The 14,402-nt window shown below is 48.5% G+C and overlaps 1 protein-coding gene across 5 annotated transcripts in view; it reads left to right on the top strand.

The window, feature by feature from the left end:
- Positions 1-14,402, top strand: part of WWOX (WW domain containing oxidoreductase) — a 969,209-nt gene that overhangs the window by 405,615 nt on the left and 549,192 nt on the right. Inside the window, exon 10 of one of the 5 annotated variants that reach the window (XM_084959513.1) lies at positions 13,819-14,035. The exons of the other annotated variants lie outside the window; for them this stretch is intronic. Within the exon in view, the coding sequence (XP_084815639.1) occupies positions 13,819-13,955 (137 nt within the window). The 3' untranslated portion in view covers positions 13,956-14,035. Of the gene's footprint in view, positions 1-13,818; positions 14,036-14,402 lie in introns of those variants that run through there. 5 annotated transcript variants of the gene reach the window in all.

The following is a 14,402-nucleotide window of genomic DNA, read 5'->3' as shown; positions in this document are numbered from 1 at the left end:
CGACAGATAGTAAGGTCTCAGCTGCCGACAGTTAGTACCTGTGGTGGGTGATAAAAAACAGCCACAGTTCTCTCCCCGCCCCCCAGCCCTGAGTCGCATCTGTGCCCTGCCCCTGTGATGACTTCATCTCCCTTCAAAGGCGGAGCCAGCTTCTTCACCCCCTGAATCAGCAGGCTCCATGGAACCTGGCCCAGCCCTGGGGCTCTCGTAAGCATGAAGCAAGCAGAGGCTTGGGCAGTCCTTCTGCACCGGTGCGTGCTTTCTTGCTGCTCTCAGAAGCCTGCCACTTCAGGGAGAACGCAAGCACAGGCTCGCCTGCTGGGTGGCGAGAGACCCAGAGTCCGCCAAGCCCTGGGGCAGCATCACCTGGCTGACAGTGGACACCTGTCCCGTGGAGTGCAGCCTGCATTGCTGACTCAGCAGATCCAGGGCTGAAGCTCAGTAGCTGTTGCTTTCAGGCACCCCTTTGGGTGTATGCTTTGTTTGCACAGTACATCTAAACAGGGACGCTACCTCTGAGCCTAACTCTTCACAAGCCTTTGTCAAGCTAGAGGAGCAGTAGTTTGTCCTCTTCCTCTGGTGTCAGGGGTGGGTGAGTGAATACCTGCTGATGCCCCGGCATGAGTGCTTTCTGTCTCAGGAAGCATGGGCAGTCCATGGAGGAAGTTCCATGCTCGGCGGACAGTGAGGGAATTGAGAATCATTGTAACTCTTGTCCATCCCTCACAAGGGTGAGATAATCAATCAGGTGCAAGGGGAGGCATCGGAGAGGGTGTTAACACAGAGAAGGCTCAAGGGAGGCCTTCCTCTGAGTCCCTGTGACACAATAAAGGTATCCTTATCCCAAGGATCTAGTTTCTTTTTAAATCTCAGAGACATATTGTGTAGTGATTCCTTTTTTGCCCTGGCCACCAGGGAGCTCGAAGCCAAATTTGTAGCCTACATCTCATCTTCAGCAAAGTCATAGGACCTCTCTGGAAACTAACTTCTCCTGACTTAATCTTAGTATTCGGCTTCCTCTCACCTGATTTCTTCCAGTTTTCCTTGTTTCTCTTTATGCTCACTTCTCCTTCCTTTTTCACCTTTTCCTTATTTCATATGTTAGTATGTATTCATGCATAACATCTCAAGTCTCCCTTCCTTCTTAACAAGGCAGGTAGAGAGAAGAACGAAACAAAACCCCAACACTGGACACACCGTGGAAGTGTCCAAGCTCTAGAGTGGAGAGGAGAGTACAGGCTTGCCATTCTTCGGAGGCCGCACAGCAGTGGAGACATCAGAGCCTCCGGAGTCAGTGGTTCTGGGTTTGAATTCTGACCCTATCACTGTATTAGTTTCCTCTTGCCGCTGTAACACAAGACCACCAACTTAGTGGCTTAAGACAATACATGTTTACTGTCTTATAATTCCAGTGGCCACAAGGGCAGAACTACCGGGCCCAGGTGTCACCAGGGCTGATTCCTTCTGGGGGCTCCAGAGGAGAATCCATTTCTCTGTTCTTGGTGGCTCCTAGAGGCCACCTACTCTCCTTGGCTCCTGGGGCCTCCTCCATCTTCCAAGCCAGCAGGGTCACATCATCTTGCCTCCGTCACTGACTCTTTTCCTGGTTGAACGCTCCAGCCTCGTTCTTACAAGGACCTTTGTGATGACACTGGGCCCTCCTGGATAGTCCAGGGCAGGCTCCCATCTCAACACCCTTCACTCAGTCACATCTGCCCAGTCCCTCTGGCCAGGTGAGGTGACATACTCACAGAGTCTGGGGCTTGCCATCAACCTCTTTTGCGGGGGGATTATTAGTCCCACCACAGCCACTCATCCTGGGCCTCCGTTTCCCTCGTCGGTCCTAGGGATGGTGAGGTCGTAGGGATGATGAGGTCCTATGAGCTCCTTGGGGAAGTAGGCACACCTCAGGGTGTCACAGAGAGATGGCAGTCTCCCTACAGCGCTGTCGCGGGACCCCTCCTTCAGGACCAAACTGTAGGTGAGACACTCGCATTTCCCAGCCACCCAGCTTTCCTGGAACATGCATTTTGAAACAGGCTGTTGTCTTGGTCTCCTTGGGCTTCGGTGACAAAGTGCCACAGGGCGGGGCTTAGCCATCAGCTGGTGGTGCTTTCTTACTGCCGGGAGGCGGGGCCGTGCAGGATCAGGCTGCTGGCAGACTCTCTCCCTGGTGCGAGGCCAGGGAGGCCGCCTCCGTGTTCTGCCCTCTGGTGGGGAGGGTTCTGGCCTCTTCTCCTTAGGGCTTGGGTCCCCTCAGTGGCCCCAGCCGCGCGCCCCCCCCCCAACCCCCTGTGAACCTAGTTACCTCCCAGAGGCCCCTCCATGGCTCTCCCCACGTGGGGAGAACGTGTCAGACCTGGGAGAGCCGTGTGGCTTTGTCAGCTCTGTGCTGACCAGCAGCCTTGTCTGGGGCTGTGACATCTCCTCCCCAGGCTTCTGTGACCTTGCCTGTAACATGTGGGGCCAAAGAACAGCCCAGCACAGGACAGTCTGAGGACCAGGGGAAGCTGCCTGTGCCAAGGCGCCCGTCACAAGGCAGCTGCGAGTGGTGGGCGCCCAAGGCCTCTGCCTCCCAACTCGGGCCCCTTCCCTCCTGTGGGCAGTGCCTCTTGGCATGCGGGTCCTGCGGCTGATAGTGCACTTAGCTAACCGGGGATGTTCATAGCACTCGAGTGGGTTTTTCTTCTTGCTCCTAGAATTCTAGCCGTAAAGGTAGAGCTGGACAAGTGAGTACCAGTGACAGATGAGGAATGTGCCAGTGGCACCTGTGGCATATGGGAGTTCTTGGGGGCTTGGGTTGAATCGGAGCTGAAGCTGCTGGCCTACACCACAGCCACAGCAACACCAGATCCTTAACCCACTGAGCAAGGCCAGGGATCGAACCCACATCTCAGACACTATGTCTGGTTCTTAACCTGATGGGTCACAACGGGAACTCCCCAGTGGCTTTTTTATGCTGTAATCTGTTCCTCATCTTAGGGGGGCACAATTGTCTTCAGTTTTGGTTGAGCAAACGGAAGATCAGAGGGGGTTTGTCTCTGAACAGCAGAGGTAGGATCAGCATTGGTGACAGTCAGATTGGCTTTGAAAATCATAGCACCTACCAGAGTTACCAGGAGAGCTCCTGTGTACTATGGGCCTTCAGGCTCTGGGCTGAGTTTACTTTCATTGCCTGTTTCTCCCACCTGAGAGGTAGTAAGCTCAGAGCTCCAGCTTCAGATTAGGAAACTGAGGCTCAGGGAGGCCCTGGGACCATCGCAAGCCCGACCTCCATGAGGCAGCAGCGAGATTTGAGGCCACCGTCTCCTGACTCCTTTGCAGAGGATGTGCCAGCACCCAGAACCTCTTCTGTGCCCACAGCCAAGAGGTGGGGTTTGTTCTGCGCTCCATGTCCCCAGGCACAGCCCTGCTCCCCACCACCCTGACTGATGTATATTTAAACGGTGGCCTTTGCTGCAAAAGTGGGGTGAGGGAGAACCAACCAGGGCTCCCTGCAGACCGAGGAACCTTCCAGGCAGCCCAGGCCTTCTCTGTGGCTGAGTCAGGGAAGGAGCAGCTAAAGGCTTGGCGGAGCCTCCCTCCTGCAGGGGGGATTGTCAGGGGCCCGTTACCAGGCTGAGTGACAGAGCGAGGCCGCCCGAGGCTCATCCCGTGTCTAATGGGACAGAAAGGAGCTCCCACCGCCCTTGTTTTCCAGCGGCTTGTCCCGGGCCCTGCGAGGTTTACTCATCTTGGAGTTTAATGGCATCTTAATCCCGGCACCGATCACTGCGCGGCGGATTGAAGGCGGCAGGAGCCTCTGTCTCATTTACAAGCCGCACTCGGGAGAGACACTTAGGGTGCGAGCCTGCCCACGCAGAATTGGCAAGCGTGTCTCCATGCTTGGGCCCTGATGGTGCTGAGAAACGCCACTTTAACCCTTAAAATCTGTCCTCTGGAAACCTCTTCTGAAGAACGTTGTGGATGATAACTGCTTGGAGCAGGGCTGTCGTTTTAGAAAATGTATGAGATACAGGATGACGATGAGGAAGAGAAATGGTTCCCACTTACCATTCCACTGTCCCTCCAAATGCCTGCTTGGAAAAAAGAAAAAAATCCACCCGTGCAAGGAACCGTGGCAGTCCTCAGTCCATTTAGAGTCGCGGGGAGTTACTGCCCTGAAATTGCTCACTGCTGCTGTCGCCGTTATATATTAACAAACAAGAATAGGCTTCCAACTTCATAAACTCCAGAAACAACCCAGCTGTTAGTGACCTGTCACAGTATCACACTTGCTTTCTGCTTGTGTCTTCGAAGTTTTAAAGACCATCAGTCGCAGGGCCTAATAATCTCACCACTGTCATATTGACGCTCGAGGGCTTATTATCCTCCCCTTAGCTGTGTAAACAGATGAATAACCTGTTTGGGATTTACCCAGATGGTGCCTGCTGCAGACCGCAGGCATAAGGAGATGGGAGGCGTCCTGTGTCCCACTCTCAGGCCTGTTCATTATGGGGGGGCGGACATAAGCCACCCCCCACCCCGGGGCTGGAGGGGTTGCAGTTTAGGCCACTCGGTCTGAGGGGCTTCTGATCTGCAACCCTTTGTTTAAAATTATAGGAGGCCTGGGAACGTTTTAAAAAAGAATCCTGGGAGCAGAAAGGCAATTTTTTTTTCTTTTTCCTTAGCTAGGAAGAAAAGGGCGCTGTTGCCTCTGCACATTGTGGTTAAGACAAGGGGATGTATTTCCATGGCATCAAAGCGGTGTTTTCCTTTACGAAAGCTCCTCTTTCATACCGCTGTTCACATTCGGCGTCCACATTGGAGTTTGTTTCAAATTGGTCCCCTTTTGTCCCGTTTCCTACCCGCGTGCTTCGCAGTGGGTCACATCTCCTCATTCACAACATACCTTTTCAGGAGCAGCTGAAAAAATATTTTTTAAAAAAATGTTAAATGGTAATGATCCCTCTCCTAACTGCGGTTTTCGTCGGCTCCGTTTTGTACATATATGATTATGAAGCAATTTGCATGAAATTTACACCTTTTCAAATTTTGAAAATTGCCTTGTTGAAAAAGAATCCCTGCACTTCTCAATACCACACTGATTAATCACAGTTATAGAGTAGACATAACATTTTTATTAAACTCTCAGTGAGCAGGAAAATTAGCACTTCCTGCAATAACGATACTAATTTCATTAGTGAACGTTTTCATTTGTAAAGTGCCTCTTCCTTATCTTGAACCTTTTATCCTTTTCTTATTGACCAAAGCGAGGGCATATCTCTGCGAGCTGGTAATAAAGCACATTCGTGGGAGGACGTGACCTCATCGACAAGCGCCTGCTTCTAACCGATCGTCTTCCTTAATCATAAATACCCGTCGGTACCTTTGTCAGATGGTGCTCTTTGAGCTTCCTCTTTGAATTTTAAATAAGATGAGATGGTTTCCATCATTAGAAGCTTGCAAGGGGGTGGTTATTGGCAAGATTCAAACTCTAAAACTCTCAGGTGGGTATAAAGCTACAGAAAATCGCGTCCTGTGTTGATTTGCTCTCACGGAGCTTCTTTATTGGGTGCCGGTAAGAAAGGGGAGAGGGGTGAGGGTACAGGGTAGACTTGTGGTCCTATTTGACTTGGTAGAAATCCAGCTGTGCATCTCACTGCAGGGGAAACCAGCCAGGTAGAGGTGAAGACTTTGAGGTTATGGATCTGGAGTCCCAGGGCTTCATTTACACACAGACTCACGTAGACGTCTCCAGGTCCACAGCGACCTGGTTTCGGAACCTCGGTGGGAGATGAACTGACGCACCTGCTCTTTCTTTACCACCATCCTGTTAGGTCCAGGTGCTGTTTGAGGTGCCGAAGACACAAAGGTGAACCCCCCGGGGAGACCTGGCACCGCTCCTCACAGAGCTGACATTCCACTGTGGGGTGGGGGGGGTATTGGGGGGGAGGGGGACGTGGGCAGGAGTCAAGCAAATGACCAGATGAAATAGCTTTGCCAAAGTGCGTTCCATGCAGGCAAACACGGCATGTGCGGGAACGGAAAGAGGGTTGGGGATGGAGGGAGGCTGGCCCCTGAAAGGATGCCCAGGCGACACTGAAGCTGAGCATCGGGCGAGGAGGATCCAGCCATGTGAAGAGCCAGAGGAAGGGTGTTTCAGGACAAAGGACCTGAAAGTGAAAAGCGGCCTCTGAAGGCAAGTGCCATACCGTGTTGAAGAGCTGGCATTGACCAGAGGACTCATGCATCTGTGCTTCTTAAATTGTTTTTTATTTTTAAAATTTTTGTATTTTTATTTTGTTTTTTGTTTTTTAGGGCTACACCTGCAGCACATGGAGTTTCCCAGACTAGGGATCCAATAGGAGGTACAGCTGCTGGCCTACACCACAGCCACAGCAAGGCGGGATCCGAGCCACTTTCGACCTACACCACAGCTCACGGCAACACAGCATCCTTAACCCACTGAGCGAGGCCAGGGACTGAACCCACATCCTCATGGATACTGGTTGGATTCGTTTCCCCTGAGCCACGGCATGACCTCCAACTCGAGCTTTTTAAATTTAGAGTTTCAGTTTAAGCTTCGTGGGAAGCGTTCTCAATGAGTTGGGAGCGCTGTATATTTTCAGAGCAAAGAAAAACACGCATTTCTGAACACGTCCTGAGGAGAAAGGAGCAGTGATGGCTTTTAGGTCTTAGAAACACAGGTGGTCCTTTCTTTTTGTGTAATTTCTTTTCACGGAAAGATAGTTTTTTGAGTGCCAGTTATGATTTGGAAATGTAAATGACTCATCCTAGGTCATAATGCCAGTGGACCTGGGGCCAAGATTAATCGTATATTTTGTTAAATTTCCATCCATATAGAAAAATGTATATAGAGAGAATATACAATGGAATATATAGATGATGTATTGCTTTAACTGCATTAACTTGACCTTGGCTTATATCTTACTTTGTCAACACGGTATATCCATTTTAAAGGGCACTGCATGTCTTATAAATCTGAATGTCTGCTAAGAGTGTCATGTTATTGAACAACAGACCCATACGCCTCAATCCGCAGGCATTGTAGGGAAAACAAAAGTGAAAAATGATGTCCCACTCACTAGATTGGAAAAATTTAAGTCGTCTGCTGATCTTCCTTATTGGCAAGGATTTGGAGTCATAGGTAATGCACATAGGTACAGCCCCCTGAGAGTGCAACTTGATAAAGCCATTTGGTTTCGTAAATAACCTGATAAGGTAACACCTAATGCCCGGCAGTCTCAGCCCATGAGGAGCTTTTACCTTTGAGGAACTCTTGAGGAACTGAGAAAGTTTGAAAATGCTGCTGGCATATTACCTTTGACGGTAAGAAAAACCCCAAAACTAAAAAAATCCCTGGAAACTCTCCAAAGAGCAGCCATAATCAAACAGGTGACCTAGAAGCCTGGTACATTCATACGAGGAACCCGAGAGAGCCGTGAGCATGAGGGCATCGCCAGAGCCTGCACCAACACAGGAGAATCTGGAAAACGTAACGTGGCTGAAGAAGGGCAGTTAGGCGGGCATTATATGCAGTACGATTCAACTTACATGAAGTGCAGACTGCAGACAGAAGCCCACCACTCGTTGGAGGGTAGAAGGACATGTGCTGAAACGAAAAAGAAAAGCCAGGGAGGGGAAAACACACACTAAGAGCGAGTGCTTCTCTGGGGGCAGCTGCAGGTGGGGTCGGCACCTTTGAGAGGAGAGGGACGTTGGAGGTTCTGCAGTTTTGTCGCTTGGGTTGAGCTATCGCTTGGCATGGAGTCATTCTGTTCATCCTTATTTACAATATGTGTAAGTGACTCCCATGAACTCTGTTGTTATGTCTGCACCGTGGGTAATATCCAAAGAATATCCAAAGTCTAAAAGTGCTCCACTACCTTGACACTGAATTAGGTGTCACATGTTTAGCTCTTTTGTCTTTTTTTTTTTTTTTTTTTTTTTTTTTTTTTTGGTCTTTTTAGGGCAGCACCCGCAGGATCTGGAAGTTCCCAGGCTAGGGGTCAAATCAGAGTCGCAGCTGCCAGCCTACACCACAGCCACAGCCGTGTGCGATCCGAGCCGCGTCTGTGACCTGCAACACAGCATCCTTAACCCACTGAGCAAGACCAGGGATCAAACCTGCATCCCCATGGATACTAGCTGGGCTTGTTACCACCGAGCCAGGATGGAAACTCCCTTGTTTTGTTTCTGGCCTCCCAGCACTGACCCGCTGTGAGATCCTGCCTGCTGGGAACACGGGCGAGGGCCTCTGCCCCTTGATTCGGATTTCTCCTTGCTCCAGTCCGTCTCATGTGTCTGGAGCATTTTCCCGAAACACAATCTCTGCCCCTGTTCGTCTGTGATTGCTGCCTCCGTGGGAGCAGCAAAGAAGCCCTGCAGAGGTTCAGGGCCAGAAGATCTGCCTTCAGAAGCTGCCACCACATCTTAAGGTTAAAGCAGGAAGGTTTTGAAGAAGGACTTGGCATAAGTTAATCACAGTCTTAAAGCCGCGTTCCGCCCCTAGAGGTGAGTGCAGAAGGTACAGCACCGCGGGTTTGGTTTTGTTTTCTGTAGGATTTCCCCCATGAGTGCGGAGGAAGTCTTTTAGGAAATGTTGCTTTAGAGGACAATCAACTGCGATAAGCTTGTCTTCATACTATAAGACATCCTGAAGGTGTGGTGTCAACCTCGGGTCCAGTCCCGTGTTGTATAGTGATGCTCAGAACACCGAAGGGATTTCTCCTTCGTGGCAGACCCAGACGGTCTGATTTTACCCCGTCCTAATATTCTGCGACGTCACCTTTGCTTCGGAATGGGGCATTTGAGTTTTCTCCAGTGCTTAGTTCACGCATTTGACAAATCAGTAAGTACCTGCCATGTGCTTGGCACTGCTCTGTATCGTGGCACTGCTTTGAAAATGTTACCTTAATAGCAGACAGTGCTCTGCAAAGACCGCTGTCTCATCTTGATTATTTTTAACACTGTGAAGAAAAATTTCTGCAAATCAAATCATAGTAATTCCATTTACTTTTAAGCTCACATGGTGACGTTATCAACGTGTGATGCCTTTATACTCCCAGATGGAAAGTGCCTAGATAAATACTGCAAGGGACATTTTTAAGCATGTGAAAAATCAATTTTCATAAGGTTACATCTTTTACCTCTTTATATAAAACATGCTATATTAAAAGAGAGATTAAATTTTACTCTGTGGAGTAAAATGCAAACACAAAATTATTTTTTCATTTTCCAGAGCATGCCACTGGATTATCATTTATTTATGAGGCTTTTTTTAATCTAGAATATATGGAAATCTTTTCTTGAAGCACAATATAATATTGAATTGGGAATGTTGTCTGACAGTTTCCCTCGTACAGTTGCACGGAGTGATTCGACTGTATGAATTTTTAAAAGAAACTTCAATATACTCTGCATTTGAAAGGGAAGAAGTAATCGCCGTAATCTCGGGGAGGCTTTTCACCGGCTTCCATTCCAGTTCTTCTTCGTTTTACCAACTCTTCTGCAACAAATAATGCTCCTGTGATTTTCAAGAACTCACGGGATGTCCGGTTTTCTTTCTTTTGTCCAAAATCTGTACCCCACAGTTGACGTTCTTCTCCCAAAAGACATGGCTGTCAGTTCAGAAGAGAGCCAGGATGCGATTTGTATTTGCCTTTAGCATATTTCTCTTGATCTGAGGCCCTGGACGCGAAAGTACTCAAGCAGGTGTCTTCGTGTTTTGTCTTGGTGCAGGTGGGAGGCTGCCGAACCCTGAAATCAGGGACCAGGTGAAAATACTGGTTCGAGCATCTTGATCCTTTCTCAAGAATCCTTGCGAGGTCTGCCCCTCTGTACACGCCGTTCACACTGCTCTCTGCTCACTTTGGTATCGCTTGGCCTTTGTTCCCCCAGCCCGTCTCCGTCTCCACTGTGTGCTCTTGCTGCCTAAGGAGCCTCCCCAGACGGAGCGGAGTGGCTGGCGAGTCCCCATCTCCGGGCTGCTTTCTGTGGCCTCGCCTCAGCAGTCCTGGAGGTCAGGCCGTAGGTGGTGATTGAGGGCACGTTCTTCCCGGGGTGTAAACGGTAGCCCCTGATGCCTCAGAAGGGCTGGACTCGGGGTGAGCACAGCCATCACTTTCATTCTCCTTTCATTCACCAAAGCCAGTTATATGGCCAAGCCCAACTTCCGGGGGTGAATTTTACACCTTCCAAAGAGGTGGGAGGATGAAAAGTGAAAACTTGCTGAGGGGCTTTCTGTATAGTCTTCTGGGTTTATTAGAGATACCTATCCATCTACATATATATGTGTGTGTGTATATGTGTGTGTGTGTGTATATCTCCAATATAAATTTTTAGTATAAAGTCTACTTTAATAAAATTGAATGGAGATGCTTTAATAGCTGGTTCAGATGTTAGCCTTCTTCGGAAAAGAACCTCCGGCGTCTGTCCCCTAAGTTCCAGCCCTGCCACTGTGAGTACAGGTGCCCTGACACCAGCTCATCGTTGAGCTGGCTCACCTTTCATCGGCCCCAAATTCACAAAGAGGCGAGTTCACACAGTGCTGGGTTTGATGCTTCACAGGGGAGCCAGACCAGCTAGAGTTTAACTGAAACTTCCCCTTGCCAGCTTTGTGACTTTGGATAATTGACGTAACCTTTCTGGGCTTCAACTACTAGTGCCTTGAAGTGGGGGCGGTTGTACCCCACGTCCGCGCTTTGCACCCGCAGCAACGTGTTTTGGATAACCCCCAGTTGAGAGCCTTGGAGTGCTGTGTGCCGGCCTTCCCTTTGCATTTTCCTTGCTGTCCCAGAGAAGCTGCCACGTTGTGAGGAATCTGTTTCTAGGGAAAGACAGTGGTGTGACTTTCAGTTGAGCACATGCACAGGCGACCTTGTTTGGGCTTGTGCCGTTGGTAATTCCGTTGCAGGGTTTTACTTTGCCGGAATGTATTCAGACATGGTTTTTGCTCTCTATCATTTGTACCCTCCTGGCCACAGTTCTTCCAAACAACCAAGGCTCGCTAATTAATATTTTCACAAGAACATATATCACGTGGGTCCGGATTTCAAAGGAAAAAAAAAATATGCCGCCTTTGTTCTTGGAGATGTTTTATTATTTCATTGAGCATTCGTCATAGACCATCTGCTTTAGAAGGTACTTAGATACTGCCTGTCCTTAACACAGTGCATTTAAACTGTCTCTGATGCTTTCTGGCCTTTTTGACAATTAAAAATAATCTCCTGTCATTGGATTAGTCTCTAACCATTCAGTGATTTGGTGTATGTGCAGAACCACCAAATCCACAGTTGTTTTGAACTGTATGAAAGAAATTCATTTCCAGCTATGGGTCTTTTGGAGAAAGATCGATATGATACATCAACCTTGTATGTAAATGAAACTGAGTGCAGCTTCATGGTTTTCTCAAAGCTTGGTTTTCTGGGTGGCTTCCAGAACTGTATCTGACACCGGGAACAGGTATTACCTCCTGCCGATGCTTGTCTGTAAATAGCTTTAATGGTAAGGGTACAGCCTACATCCCCATGAATGAATATTGGTTGCAGTGCTGTTACAGCTTTGTTGATTGTTATTATTACTTATGACATGTCTTGCTTTTCAGAAACCTGTACCGCAAAAGAAGTCAGAACAGAAGGGTTACATCATACCCTCTCTGCAGTTTTTTCCCCATTTGCATAGTTTGTGTTTCTTGCTTTTCTTTCTCATATCGTCAGGCGCCTCATCCTATTTGCTCTCCCACCTCAGTCCTCTTTTTCCTTCTGTTTCTATTTTTTGGAGCTGTTGAAAATCCGATTCATGATTCGGGAATAATTACGAAGCTCCTGCTGTATGGAGGCTACAGTATTAAAATAACACCAGGGATCAAAGCATGGATCTGCCTTTGTTCCTAAGGAACCCACAGCTTCGTCAGGGAGATAGATGCTTAAATAAGTTGCAACAGTGTGACCCAAGTGTGTGTAAGGCTTGGAGGACACAGAGCAAGAAGTGGGAGGGAGAGCCTGGGTGGGCTGCGAAGACGAATTGGTAGCACAGCTAAGGGGAACGGCGAACCAAGTTTACCAGGCTGGTGAAGGAAGGGCGGGCGGGCTACTCCGAGAGAGGGCCTCTCAGAGCCGTGCAGGTACAGACTTAATGGAAAGTACATCACGGGGTAGGGAGAGCAGCAGCAGAAGCTGAGGAAGAAGCGTCTCAAGAGCAGGGCAGTGGCGAGCAGTGGGAATGTGGCGGTGGAATCACAGTAGGGATGCCGACCTGGCAGTCCCTAAAGGGGTCAGGGTGTGGAATCGCAGAGTCGCTGGGGCCTGGGGCATCCTCGCCTTCTATTCCATGACAGATGGAAGAATGGCCGAGTTCTCACCTCCTCAGAAAACAGACCCCCATCTACCCAGCAAGGGAGGTGTGAGACAGGAAGTAAATAATACTGCCTTTAAATCCCTGGGTGACATCCGGACTCTGATAGTGCTTGAAAATGGGGAGTTTCTCCCCTACTTGAACTCAGATTGCCTTGAAGAGTCGCTGAGACCCAAGCAGAGTCTTGCCTCTGCATACCAGACAAACAGCAGACTGCAGTTCTGCGTGTAAAAACTCCAGGGCTTGTGAACACCACACCGTGTTTAAGGCCCAGGAGCCTTCACGAGTTCTGCACTTGGCCTTCTGTGTGTGCACTTGCTGTCCCCATCAGGCTGCAAGCTCTTTCAAAGCAAGGGTCATATGTGCAATTTTCTTTTGCCAAGAGAGGCAATGAATGATGAGCACCAGTCACGGAAGGTTGCCTCTGTGGTCCCCACAAAGTAACATCTCCTTGGAACCCCGTTTTGTCCCATCAGTCATGCGAGATCTTGACCTACGTCCAGCGCTCTTGGCCAGTGGTCCCGTCATGGGCAGATCGCCAGATGGAGGGACCCAACAAATGGCACAGAAGTAACTCCTTTGGCATAAGCCACTTTGCTACAGCATTAGCTTTAGAATCCCAAAGCTCTGGGATTAGTACGTTATAAAAGCCGCTTGTGGCTTCTCCGATTGGCAGAGTCAAGGAAGAGTCTGAAGTTAAAATTCAGTTCCTTGGCGGGGAGAGGACGGGAAGACAGAGCAGTCTTCTCTGAAGAGTTTTTCCAATTATTATTCATTTTACGAGGCCATTTATTAGGGCCTTCGGTAGAATGAATTCTTCTCTTAAGACCACCCTAAACATAGGCCTTATCATTTCCTTTGATAATATCTGCCAGCCCCGTTGGTAATTCCTGGTCATAAGTCTAGTTTAGTGGGATATCAGTGAATTTACCATATGCATTTAATCATAAGAAAATCAGCCATTGCCCATATTAAAGTCGGTTTGGGGTCTTTTTTTTTTTTTTTTCTCTTTAATTTAAAACCTGTCTTGGTCATTTTGTACATTTCATTGCAATTGTATATCTTTCATGCACAGGATATGGCATGCTACAGCGAGTATTTTTAAAAATATTTACCGTTCTGATCTTAGCAATAGAAAAGTTGCATATGATCATTTGAACTAATTGCTAAAACGACACTACATTAATTAGATAATTAAGGGTCTCGAGCATGTGGCTATTGTGTTCATTGGGCCAGAAGCCAGCGTTTTCTGTAGCTGAGAAAATGGGTTAGCATAATTCAAAATTCAATTGCTGTACCCTTTTTCATATGAATAGATAATACAGAATGAGTCTTAAGTCTGGATTGGAAAAACTAACAGGGACTCGTTTTCTTTTAATTGAGTTTTAAAGCAGGTCTAGCCTGTTTCATTGTCTTTATCGTTTAACCCTTCGATGTTCTGACCGCCCTGCCGGCCGCCAGTCTTGGCAGGTGCACCTTCAGGATTCCGATCTGCACTGGGAGCCCCCGAGCGCATGGTCTTGATCAGCGAACGCCTCGAAGCCAGAGTCTCCTTCCTCCCTGCCCGCCTCCTCATTGAGAATAAACGTTCTCCATGATCTGAGGTGGTTTCTCACAGTGCGTTTTCCAGGTGCCTTAACTTGTCAAGGTTATTTGTCAGGAAAATTATCTCCTGCACCGCCAGGCTCCCTGCCTTTACATGACAGATTTAATACAAAAGTTTTCCCCATACCAACTAGTAGTGTAAGTTGATTTCATATCCTTTTATTTCATAAAGTTTTGCTTATCAGGTTTGTCACCCTCCATTTGAAATTAAAATGTGTGGTCTCCGCATGACCTTAGAGTAACTGACCCCCAAATCTAATCACTCCCAGCGTCTGGGAAAATCGACAAATATGTCAGGTATAACGCGGGGCATCCAAACATCGTTTTAAATATTTCATTGGTAGGCAGGACGAGGATCATTTTCAGGCTAGTCCTCTGAGAAGGCGCGCTGGGTGCCTGCACGCCTTTGCTTTGCTGCTCTGCAATCAGCGCCCATTATC

The sequence above is a fragment of the Sus scrofa genome, chromosome 6, assembly GCF_054392235.1.
Source record: "Sus scrofa isolate SSC_HxYL_T2T_F1_AM1 chromosome 6, Sscrofa_HxYL_maternal_Yorkshire_Landrace_v2.0, whole genome shotgun sequence".
In the NCBI taxonomy this organism is placed as follows: Eukaryota; Metazoa; Chordata; class Mammalia; order Artiodactyla; family Suidae; genus Sus; species Sus scrofa.
This window is presented reverse-complemented; position numbering and strand designations above follow the sequence as displayed.